The sequence below is a fragment of the Pseudopodoces humilis genome, chromosome 3 (assembly GCF_049639895.1).
Source record: "Pseudopodoces humilis isolate 2021_Gansu_Grassland_sample_001 chromosome 3, ASM4963989v1, whole genome shotgun sequence".
Classification (NCBI taxonomy): domain Eukaryota; kingdom Metazoa; phylum Chordata; class Aves; order Passeriformes; family Paridae; genus Pseudopodoces; species Pseudopodoces humilis.
Genome location: NC_142202.1, coordinates 7548155 through 7561062, shown reverse-complemented (window position 1 = coordinate 7561062; position 12908 = coordinate 7548155). Strand labels below are relative to the sequence as shown.

Sequence of the window (12908 nt, the reverse complement as noted above, 5' to 3'; positions counted from 1 at the left end):
GTGCAAGTGCCTAAATATTTGCAGAATCAAGACCCTTTATTTCTCCAAGGTTAAATTTGGTATCTCACACCTGAGAACATGGAATGGTTGCTTCCATCAGTAATTCCCACCTGGGAGAATGTTATGTTTTGCAGCAATAGCCAGAGCATACTCTGAGGGTGAGAGAGATGGACTTTAACTCACGTCCGAAAAGTCAAGGTGGGACCGACTTTAAACAGCAAAGAACAATGACTGCCAAGAAATCTTCCCAAATATACTACATTTTATTTTTCAAGAAGGCCAACTTTGCATTACACTTTAATAACTTCAGCATATTTTTCTCCTTAAATATATTTGTATAACATAATACCAGCAAATATATAGCTTTAAAAAAAGAAATAAATTAAAAATTGCTTTGGGACTGAACCTGCGTGCTTCAAATTTCCCCCACAGCACTTTACTGGCAGCTGGGTTGTGAACCCCAGAAAACAGGTGTCTGTGGTTGGTAATGCTGACATAGCCTCATTTTACAGTGCTGGAGAATATCTCAGTAGAGAGACCAGCAGATGCACACAAGCTGCCAGAAATCCTCATCCCTATGTGCTTGTTCTGTTCTAAGATGGTAAATTGATTTAAATTGTCAAAATTACAAAACAAAGGAAAAAAAACCACCCAACAACAAAAATCCCCCAAAAACACACAGGAAAAGAACCCCCAAAACAACCAAACTAAAAAAACTCCAGTAAAACTGGGACTTGTGCTTCTAGAAGGCCCTGACCCGGTTTGCAAATCACTTCTCCCTGCCACCCAGCTTTGGCATCACTTTGCCTTCCTTATTGCATATCTGCTGATCCATCCTGTAGCTGAAGTATGTAGTGTAACTGTAGTATGAAATAAAACTCTCAAAATAATTCTATTTCTGCAAATTGGATTAGTGAATTTCCCTTACCTCTGGATTATTTCTTTTTGTGGGGTCTAGTGCTACTTTGGTTGAACCCAATGGAGAAAGTCCCACTGAAGTCAGCGATGCAGAAAGAGCATGTTCAAAGACCTCTCCAGACAACCTCTCGGTGATTCCCTCTCTCACAGTAATTTTTTTAAAATGTGCTCATTATCACCAACTTCCAGTGTTAAAATTCACTCTTCTTTTAATACAAACATTTTCCACAGAAATATGAAGGGAAAAGCCATTAACTTCTTTGCAGGTTATTACCTATTTGTCTGACACAAAAGAAAAATCATAATTTACAGTCACAAACTGTACATAGTATTTGGTAGGAGTATATTTTGTGGTTTAGAGATTAAAAAATGGACTGCTTCAGTGGCAATTAAAATAATTATAGACAAGACATAAGACTTTAAAATCAAGAAAGGGTGATAATTTGTCTACAGAGACAATCATTGTAATACGTCTAACACAGAGGTTTGGATAGTAGAACGGTGAGTAGAGGGGTCTGGGGAAGGAACGACACCGTCATGCAACACAGCACTAGTTCTTGCTCAGTATACTCTTCAGGCTTCTCTCCACTGCTTCATCTAACTCTTCTTCCAGCTCTTCCTTCTTGGACATGGCCAGTTTGGACTGATAATCTTTTACGATTTGGTCTATATACGGTGCACTCTGAGTCCCGTGCAGCATCAGTGTCCACTCCTTCAGCACACCCCGCTGGGGCTGGCTGCCAACAAACCCAATCTCCAGAGCCCAGGTGCCTCGGGGGTCTTCTCCCCAAGTGTGAGTCGTCATGAAAGGCCATTTGTCAAAACCCACCTTGGAGTCATCATCCCTGGGGCGCCGGCTCAGCAAAATGGACTTTGTTCCCATTGGTGAGGTCATGTTGATGTTGAGGTCTCCTCGCCGAGTGGAATTCACAGTTATGACTGCCTGAACGTGTTCAAGGTACCGGACAAAGTTCTCCTTCCCCTCACACGCATCAGTTGTCAGTGTGAGGAACAGTTTGCCACTTGGTGGTATCTTTCTGTGGGTCAAAAGACAATTAAGTAATTAAAACAGTACAATATGGCTTATGCTAAAACTACTGGGTTCTAGTGCCTTGCAGAAAAACACTGTATTATCTTCTTTATTCATACATGAAGAGGTAAGGAAATAATAGTTGCAAACTTAGCCAGAAAGTGAATGTTCTCCTTTTAGAAAATTATACCAAAACTTTAATTTGAAAATAATTATGAAATATACACCTACACAAAGAGACAAGTAATACAATTTTAGAAGCACATACTGCTCTTTAAGGACTAACATTAATGGTTGTCTTTACTTACTTACCTTTACTTTACTCCTATATTGGGTAATTTAATAATAATATGCATGTTCAGTAAAAGAACCATGAGTAGTCAGTCGTGTCAGCTTCCTTAAATGACAGCAGCAAATGGCTCTCTACTGTTGGAGGAACCAATTGCACAGAATTTCAGTGCAGTCACATTAAAGCCTATCTCCTTGTTCTGCTTTGGAAGCTGCCACAAATGTGGGACCTTAGAGTCGGCTCATTTGGAAAATACTTTTCCATGAAGATTTCCACCCTCAAACAGCTCCTGTACATGAGCACACACACCAAGGAAAGAAGTTGCACGCGTTTATTAAGTTGCCGAAGTGCTGTCTGGCCTGGGAGCTGAGGATGTAAAGTGCCTTCTAAACCCGTTGGGGTCAGGATGCAACTTCAATTACCCACTGCCTCAGAAACTGGCTGGCAAAATACATAGAAAGTGTAAAAAATGCTCTACATCTTCACCACCAGTGTTCTGCAAGCAGTGTGACATTTTCCTCTGTCTAAAAGAAATAATAGAAAGACAAGAATTACAGCAATCATTAAAAAAGGGACCAAGTCTCAAAAGACTCCAGCCACCTTGTAATTATCTTGTCTTCCAGTGGATTCTCCCTGACCTCAGCTGTACAGTTAAATTGAGTCTTTTGAAGGGCATTGACTACACTGTGGTAATGAATACCTTCTTTTCAAAAGAAATCAGTACCAGCTTTTTCTGTCTGTTAATGAAATACTGTGTTCTTTAGAGACCAGTGAAAGCATTTCACTCAAGCCTAGCTTCCAGGAATTCTTTTTTTTCTTGAGATGAGCTCCAGAAATTACACTTGGTACATCATTAAGTGTCTCAGGACAGTCTCTGTCCCTTTAATACTCCATAGAGTATTACCTTCTTGGAAGTACCTGCAGAGCAAAACATCATTCAGATCCAGGTCCTCAAGGCATTTGAACACTTTCCTTAAACTGAAAAAAACTGTGCTTTTTCACAATAACATAAATATTGTACAGCTAAAATATTTGAGCATCTAATATAATACCCTTGAGATACTTAATGTGCTGAAGCACGAGAAAAATGCACTACATGCAGACAGAGGTGAAGGATTGTAATTTCACAGTTGCCACGTGCTTGCGGTTTCTCTGCATGGGAAACCTCAATCTCAACTCAATCAGAACTCATGTTGTCTCACAGCCTTTTCATACAGTGGACAAAGCTTTGTCAAACACTACTTCATTCCCAGATATGTGGTAAGTGTTTTATCTCCTCCAGTTAATGAGGAGGGACATCATAGTGTGAGTCTTTTCTTCCTGTCAAGGCTAAAGCCCAAAAAAACAAGAGCAATGTGTTCCCACTACTTCTGCCCTGCAGAAGTTCTCTCAGCTCTCTAAAAACATGAGAAAAGGCTTCCTCTATTTTCCCCTTTCCTATTAATTAGGATCTAATAGTCTCTGCTCCACTAGATTAATGACTGTAGTCCAGGTGAATTTTCCTAAAGAAACAAAAAGAACCAGGGGTGGTGGAAAAAAAACACACACAAAGGAGCAGAAGAGAAAACGGATTTTCCACAGCCTTACCATGTGCCACTGCACATGTGTGGCAGAGTGTGTGTGTGTGTGGGTATATATATACACACATATATATATATAGTGTATCCATGGCATAGATGTCCTGTGGGAGATTATATTTAGTATATCCATTTTTGCATGTGTAGTACCTAGTGAGAGATGAGCAGGGGGAGCTCCTGTTTGCTCCTGTTCCTCAGCTAATGTACTACAATGTCTTAAAACTTTGTATTTCCCTAAACCAGCCAGAACTCTTGCCAGGAAAAGTTCCTATTGCTAACAAATGGTTTTATTTTAATTACTGATTGCTTTCAGCACACAGTATATTATGTCTGTTAGTTATTTCCTGGCCTTCTGCTTAATTGACAATGCTGCTCTGAAACACACCTCCATATCAACTACTCACCTTCATAAATCTATATTAAATGCATATTTTGTGTATACAAATATCTATACTTAAATAAGAATATAGAGAATATATATAGAAAATGTTGCTTCAGCAAACCAAACTGAAAGAATAACCCAATTATCCACAGCAGACATGCAGAGTAGAAGTGCAGAGTTTTCAATTCCAAGGAATCTCTGGAGATGATGGGACTTAGCTATCTTTTTTTATTTTTACAATGCAATTCAAAAAACGTACATGTTGCACTTCATAATGCTTATTATCTCCTGCCAGTGATATTTTCATTGGGGAACACAAATATTACAGCAGTGCTGTTAATATATAGCTGTGTCAGGCAATTGACAGGGGGGCACCCTTACAGCCTACAGAAAGAAATGTTCTCTCCTCCTCTAGGATGATCCCCTTTGCAATAAATGGAGCTGCCCTAAGATAGATGAGATTATTATCCAGTTAATTATTACTAAACTAGAGATATTTTAAAAATAGCTTTGGCATTCTCATTTGGTTTTTTACCTGTGAGTATGCATAGGACAGATAAATTAAAACTCAGAGCTCAGCTGTAGGATCTTGAATCATGCAAATTCAATCTGCAAGGCTGGGGAAAAACTCACTCTTTTCCTGGCTGAGTTTTGTGCTAGGATGGCATCCTGGTTTATTTTCTTTTTTCCAACAAACATCCTAGTTTGTTTTCTTTTTCTATTTTCCAAGTAATAATATTGCCTTCAAAAATGGCAGTGAAATGTCAAAATTCAAATGGTATAGATATAATCTAGGTCATTATTAGGTTAGTATTTCAATTACTTAAATTAAACTAAAGCTGTTGTTGTCAATTAGTATTAATTCATTCACTTGTTGACTCATTCACTTTAGCACATAAATGAAAATCAGAAAATAATCTGACTACCTACCCTGCAATTAGAGATCTGAAGAGCTTAAAGCAAGTGCAATTAAATGTTGTAGTGGTCAAACCATATCACCGGTACCTGCAGATGATTGTTTCAGTCTTCTGGAGATAAAATTGTCTGCTGAAGAATCTCACAATGAGATATGACCTGGCTGATAGATATTTCATGTGGCAGCAGTTTATATAATTTACAGTGCCAGTCTCCCAGATTTCATCTGGGGATAGGCTCTTTATTTACAGAAACTTTAGCACAAATATACCTGTGAGTGCCCAGGAGAAATGGATGTTGTTATTAACACTACTGGCACTAGCAGTGAGGGTACAGATGTGCTATAGAATGTACTGCTCGCCAGGAACTGAAAGATTATATAATTTCATCAAGCATTGTTGATAAAAAATGTTTTATCTACTTAATACTGGTAATGTTAGGGTTTCTTAGGAAAAAAAAACCCTCATTAAATTTCTTTAACTGTCTATGTCAACATAATTGTATGCTTGCAGTCTCCCAGATGCCTGGGAGAAGCCAAATACCATCCACTAGAATATTCACTTACTCAGGTTCCTGTATTGACCCCCCAACACAATGGAATCTCTCAGGAACAGTCTTCCAGTCTTTTGCCATCTTAACCATTGCTCCTGCATCTAGGACACCGTAGCCAAACAAATGGTTGAACTCCAGCCCAACGCCATTCCTCCGCCACCTGTGAACCTCATCGTGGAGCTGGTTCCTCTTGGAGGTGAGCACTGTCAGATGCTGCATGTCTCTCCATGTCAGATGTGAGCTATGGAAGAGCAACATGAGAAACAAACATTACTGTGTTTCCAAGCAGATCTCAAAAAAAAATAAAAAAATAAAAAAAATCTGTTTGGGTAAAGCTTTGGGTAAAATTTGCTTCTGTGAATAACACTGAAATTGTAACTACACATATATCAATAATAAAGCTTCTATTGATCTCAGTGGGAACAAGAATAGGTTTGAATTATATAGTACTTTTCCAAATATGTTCTCCAAAATTGCAAAATCATTTCTGATTAAAAAACACTTATTTTAACTAGACATTATAGATCCAACATGCAATTCTTAAACTGATAAAATGATTAAGAGATTATACCAGATACTGAGAGAAATATAAAAAATTCAAAGATGATAAAAATATTTCACCTAGCTTTCCTCTTGGATCTTGCCCCCTTTTTCTTGCCTGCTCCTCCTGCTTTTCCCTTGGACCTTCCAAGATCCACCCTGAGAAGCCCTAATCTGATGAAGCTGATGAGCTCTAGTGACCCAGCTGTTAGTAATGTCAGGATTCTGTGAATATGGATATATGGGCTGTGGGTGGCTGCAGCTTTGCAGTATAGTACAGGAGAGGTTTTTCACCCATGTTGTATTAGCATGGATGGATGCATTCACGTAATATTTGCCTAGCTGCAATGGTTAGCTTTCATCATCTTCTCTTGTCTTCCTAGATGTACAGTGATTATGATAACAGGAGGGGCACTTATTATTCTAAAAAGCTTTAGAACTGACATTCTAATTCTACATAACTACAACTATTCCAGTTGTTTTATGATGAACTCTTTCAACATCACAATATGTCTGATTCAAACTATCAGCCTAAAAGGATCTGCTTTTTAGCTTTCTGTGCCCCAAGAAATAAGCATGTGTGCATGCTGAATGTACACCAGAGTAGCCAATTACCGTTGTTCCCCCAAGGTGACACAAGAGAGCTGAAAAGAAGATACCACTTGCATCATTCTTATTGAAATCTTCTAAGAGGTTGCTACGTATCTTAAAGCTGTACTTTCTATTTCATAGATTGGTCTGGCTTGAGAGACATGTCAGTCCTATATTGTGTATGAGCTGGCAGACATAATGCAGGCAAGAACAGGCTTCATGAAAGATCATCAGTGATTCCTGGGAAGGCTCATCCAGCATAGCTCTGCAAAATACAATTCAATACAGCCAGAAGGATACAGGAGACACTGACAGTTCCTTCTCTCTCTTGCCGCCTTCTCAGCAAAGCCTAGAAATTCTAGTGCAAGCCAGGGGTATTAAGTCTAATTCCTATTCATGATAATTTGGCAGAATAATTCCAGTCTTTTTGGGTAGCTCAGATGAAGAAGAATGATAATTATTACTGAGATATTTAGGTTCCAGTCCAGTTTAAACATTCAGTGGTCAGAAAATTCATTAAACATTTATATTTTTGTTTGCCATATAAATATTTTACATAGTGGCTGTCCCACTGAATGAATTTGATAGTAGAAGGAATGATCATCCCAAGCTAAACATTTGACATATATTTTACATGTATAAAACCTGGAAAATGAGACTTGGACCAAGTCATGTTCTGAGCATGATAGTCATTGCTCTGCTAAGGTAAACTTGGCCTCCTCTCACAAATCTCCTTTATTCTGCACTGCTGAAGGAAACTGCACACAGTACTCACTTCATGCTGTGGTTACAGCAACTGAAACTCTGCAACAATACAAATGTTGCCTCAGTTCATGTAAAGTAAAGAGGTGGTGTAAGTTATTGTAAGGAAAACTTTTGCTAATCAGTTGAGAAGAAGATAATGACTCCAAGATATTAAAAAGGTTCCAGTGCCAGAAATACCATAGAGATGGTAAATAGACAATGGATATTTATTCCTTTGTGTAACAGAGCAATTACACAGCACAGGAGAAAGCTACCAGCAATGGGTTAAGAAAACATTCCACACCACCATTGCCAAAAAAATATTGAGGAACTGAATGTTACTGGATGACCTAGGTGCCAAATAGAGACAATTTGAAAAAGAGTTAGATAACTTCAAGGAAGATCACTCTGCCTGTGGCTTTTAAACAGGAGAGACCCACTGCTGTCTCTACAAATCACGGATCGACAAAGCTCTTGAAAGATCATTCTTAATCCCCATTCTCTGTCCTCTTCCTAAGCATCTGTCATTGCAGACATTGCCATTGTCACAAGATGAACTCCTGCCTCATATTACAGCGTCATTCTTATGTTTTTGTAGGCTGGGCATTTCACAGAGGACATGTGGAGAAATTAAATAATCTCCTCCTCCAAACAGTGCTAGAGAGGTCTAATCCCTGGATGCAAAGGATGGGGAGGACACAGAGAGAGCCAGACAGCCAAAACAGACCTGCCATGCAACTTTGGCAAGGCTGTTGCTCCATCTGCAAGCCACCACGCATGTCACTACTGCACGAGGTGGCTCTCGGGCTCGTTACTGCAGCCTCGTGCCACAGCCAGCCAGCTGAAATGATGAACACCATTAAACAAACCACAGGTCCTCTCCTCTCTAGAGCTCATGAGGAATTTCTCAACAGCATACTTAGCCTCCAGGGCCAGGGCGAACACTCCGGCTGCTTCAGGGGCGGCTGCAGACGTGCCCGAATGACGCAGGGTGCAGTTGCCATACAAATCTGTTGTAGCCTGCAATGATATTAGATGTAATTAATGAAACCAGCTATCCCATCTTCGTTGCAGCTACAGACTTGGAAAAATACAGAATGTGGAGTTTGTGCCCTTGCTCTTTAATTGTTTGTGCCCATGATCTGTCTTTGTTTTTGGAAGAGTGCATCAATTTAAAACCGCAGTGAGACTCATTTAGAGCATATATTAAAGAGCAAGTTATCACGAAATAAACCAGGGCTCATTATTACTTAAACCACATCTATTTCTTATAAAAACAGTTTAACCAAAAGCCTTAAATTCCTTTCTGATTATCAAAAAGATTTGAAACTAGAATTGTTAACACTATTGAGCTTTTTAACATTTGTCCAACTCTGAGACCAGCAGCAGCACCAGGCTGCTGTCTTCTGTGCAGATTAGTCACTAGCAGAGACCAGAAGAAAACCTTTGAAATGCATTTTATGGCAATAATTACAAAGATGCCACAGATCATTTTAGCTGGTACTATCACAGAGCTGATAAGAAGAGAGAAACCAGAAAGTGTTCTGTCTGCTACTGCATGTGGGCATTTAGGATTGCACAATATGTCTTGGGGGGTTTGAGACAGAGCCATGGAAAATGTACAATAGCTTTTGGCAGAAAACTAACCTTGAGTCAGTACAGCTGCATTTTCCACTCTGTAAACTGAATTAAGTCCTGGCTAGTCTGGAGGTGCTGAAGAGCTGAAGAGCAGTGATCACTACAGTGGAAGAGAATCCCAAATACAACCGAACAGAACCTGCCTGTTTTCCAGATGTAGGTAAAGCCCTGCAGCAACAGCAGGCTCTGGTGAGCTGAACCCCCATACGTCCTCTGTGGGTGACTAATTCTGCTCTGTGCTGCTTGTACAGCAGAAGTCTGCCAGTACAAGTAAATATTATCTCAGATGTTAACTTAGATTTTTACAGAGACCTTTTGTCACACTGTCCTCCAGAAAGAGGGCAACTGAACTTAATAATCTGGTTTCTGATAAAGGAAAGCACCAACTTTCCTCTGAAGCTCTAAAAGATGTAAGATCATTGCTGTTCTCTGTAAAAAATCCCACATCTTCTCAGCTGACAGTTTTGGCACCATCACATACTGCAAATGAGAAAATATTCATCTCAACGAAGAACCATCTGCTGCTCCAAAGTACACAGAGCTGCAATAGGTCATGCAGATAGACATACATCATGCACAAAGACAGCAACAACAGCACAATAGTATCAGGACTCACCACGCCAGCCTCCGGATTTCTCTTCCTGCCGTTACTAAAGGTGGAGGCTAAGGTTGAAGAGCAGCTTTCATCATACAGAGCTGTCCGTCCATCGTTTATGGCAGAATTGATGGAGATTGTCCACATGCTCGATGCATAGCCATCACAGTTACAGTCATCATAGCTGCCTCCATCTCCAGAGGCCCAGACATAGATGCTGCCTTTTCCACCCCGGCCCTGTGAGAGGGGAAAATCGACCCTCTAGAGTTAAACAGCAAATAGGAGATAGCAGCAACTTAAAACTTCTGAAGTGCTCAGGCCTGAACAACAGGCCCAAGCCAAAGCTGGCTTAGATGAATCCTGAAAATCATGTAACAGATACTGTGTTAGCCATTTAACAGAAGAACCTTGCATAAAGACTGACCAAACCACTTTAACGTGAAACCATCTGCTATAAGAACTTTTACAGAACCTTGCGTAATTATCAGCAAGATATGCTAATAAATGGATCATTTTAAGAAACCTTCCCAGCTGACATCACCAGAGGTTTCTTTACAAGAAACCCCTACCCCCACAGTGGGCTGGGAACTGGCCTGGTCCCAGCTGGTCAGGCAGTGTGCTTTAAAAGCTGGAACCCCCCCATTTGCAGTGGCTTTGGAGACCTCACTTAACGAGTGAACTCACTTCTTGGACCTCCCAATTCCCTGGGAAGTTCTCCAAATCGCCACCACAACACAACCAGCGACTGCAGGCTCTGGATAATGGTAAATACTTGGGCAATTGGTGATGTGTGTCTCTCAATCACGATTCTCCCTCTCCCATATAGTACTAATTAGGTGCATTATCTTGCTTATTATTTTTGTTGCTGAAGCCAAGCGCACAGTAAGTTTATTGTTTTATTAAATGTATCATTTTGCATCTGTGTTGCCTTAGTAGTAAAATAAGACCATCTTTTATTGGTGTCTGTGTCCCTTAAATTGCCCCCATCAATTGGCAAAACAACTGCACATCTAATTGTAAAGCTGAGCATCTATAAAGGAGAAAACTGGTACAAACTAAACATATATGAACCTTCAGCTGAAATGGACACACCTATGCAGGTTATTAAATCCAGGTAACTGGCAGCCAAAGCCAGCTCTGCAACCCTGTGTACACAGTGCACTTCCATTTATCTCCTGGTTTGCTTCACACCCTGAAGGCAGCTGTGGCAGATGCTAAGACATTTTATGTATGCATTAGCATTTATGTCATGGTCTAAGTGCCATGAAGAAAACTGCTTTTTTAAAAGGTCATCTCACAGGCTGGGTTTTTAAGATTCAGTTAGGTTCAGACAACAGCTAAAAAGCTCTACCAGCACCTTTTACTCTCAAGAAATTTCTTTTTCCAAAGATATGATTGGCTCAGAGATGCTTTTCAGACAAACCAGCTTCTACTTCTAAGGATAAACTAAAGTTATGAGGCCATACAAATAATCTACAGAAAAACAGCCCAGCAGTTATGCTGAGATGGACAGGAGTGACTGAAGCTGAAGGGCCCCTATAAAGGCTTGCCATTAATTAAATGAAAGAAATCCATACCCTCTCCCCAGCTTCCAGAGAGGCAGGCAGTGGGAAGGCATCAACTCAGCCCCTTCTAATTCCATAATCAGAAAGAGGTAGGAGCTGCCTGAAAGAGTCAGACCTGAGAACTCCAACTCTCAAGGAAAGATCAGTGCTATGGAACTCAAAGCTCAGATCTCCAACTGATTCCAGCACAGCCACTATTTCTCTCTGTGTTTAGTTCAAGTAATCCAACATTTACTTCCAAGAGCACCTGAAGTCTGCAAGGCTGGAATTTAACACACTGTTTAGATGCACTGAGCAAAAGATTAAAAAATTTCTTCTGGTCTTCTCATTGCCCAGCATGAAATGGAGGTTAATGAATATACAAACTTAGTAACCTGCAGTGGCATTTTAATAGGGAACCTTTTCAGTCAGGATTTTAAATCAAATCTGAGTTCCCAGCAGTAGCTTCTATTTTTCATTGCACCCCACTGAACAGAGCAACCTCATTATTTCAAGCACGTTAGTGAGTTGCATTATAATCCACTGAATTGCACAGCAGGATTGCTGACACTGGGATATGTAACATCTCAGGACAGAGATTTTCATAATAAAGATAATGACTATGAAAAAGCTCACTGAAATCCATCTAAGAACTTCCACAAAGACTCAGTATCACTCGAGTTTTAAGGGAGGATGATACTGTTGCAAAAATACATACTTTTAAGAACAAAATCATGGTAACAATTTATTTTAAAAAAACAAAAAAAATCACTAGAACAAGAAACGTTTTTTTCTTTGATTTTTTTCCATATCCCATCTTGTTCTCTGACTGCCATTAGTTTACAGGGCCCAAACCTGGTCTTTGGACTGCCTTCAAATCCCAATCTTGCCACCACCATGCCCACTTACACCACCACACCACTTTGCAACCCTCTACCTGCTCTGGACAGCCTCTGTCCCAAAAAAGCAGGTGGCTGTCCAACACAGAAAGCAGGTGGCTGCTGCTGGCAGGAAGAGGATGCTTGTCATGTATGGAGCCATTCTTAAACAATCTCCCTTCTTGTCATTTGAAAGGGGAAGGAAACACTTCAATTTCACGTGAGAAATTCAGTGAAGTGCTAGCAGAAGTTAACCTGTGCTGTGGCCAGCACAGAGAAAAAGACTCAGCCCTGCTCAGCAGGACTGCTCTGTGCTGCCAAGTGTTTTACCCCACAGATTTGTGGGATTTGTGGCAGAATGGCAGAAAATGCATGTAACAGATTGTTAGTCTGAAGGAAGGGGAATTCACAGAGGAACTGAAACTCTGGGATGGGTTTTATGCCTGCAATTACTGTTACTTGAGAATGGCCTCAGGATATCGCTTTCATGGGAGTCGCATTACAAGTGGGTCTTAGTGTTAAAACCTGTAATTAATCTCTTAATACTCCAATTTCAATTGCCTTTCCTTCCTAGCCAGGACTGGAAAGATGAGCAAACACTGCTGGAATAAACTGACAGCAGCCCAACTGTGTTATCTGCAATGATGCTGAGGACTTGTTGCTTACATGTCCCACAGCCAGACCCCACAGTGGGACTGCCTGCACAGGCAAACTG

At 40.3% G+C, this 12908-nt stretch overlaps 1 protein-coding gene across 1 annotated transcript in view; it reads right to left on the bottom strand.

Annotated features, from left to right (window-relative positions):
* Nucleotides 1–244: 244 nt before the first annotated feature.
* Nucleotides 245–12908, bottom strand: part of PCSK2 (proprotein convertase subtilisin/kexin type 2) — a 101110-nt gene continuing 88446 nt past the window's right edge. Inside the window, exons 9-12 of the mRNA XM_005525503.3 lie at nucleotides 9793–10008; nucleotides 8458–8558; nucleotides 5677–5904; nucleotides 245–1955 (exon numbers count right to left, since the gene is read on the bottom strand). Coding sequence (XP_005525560.1) covers nucleotides 1469–1955; nucleotides 5677–5904; nucleotides 8458–8558; nucleotides 9793–10008 — 1032 coding nt within the window. The 3' untranslated portion in view covers nucleotides 245–1468. The remainder of the gene's footprint in view (nucleotides 1956–5676; nucleotides 5905–8457; nucleotides 8559–9792; nucleotides 10009–12908) is intronic.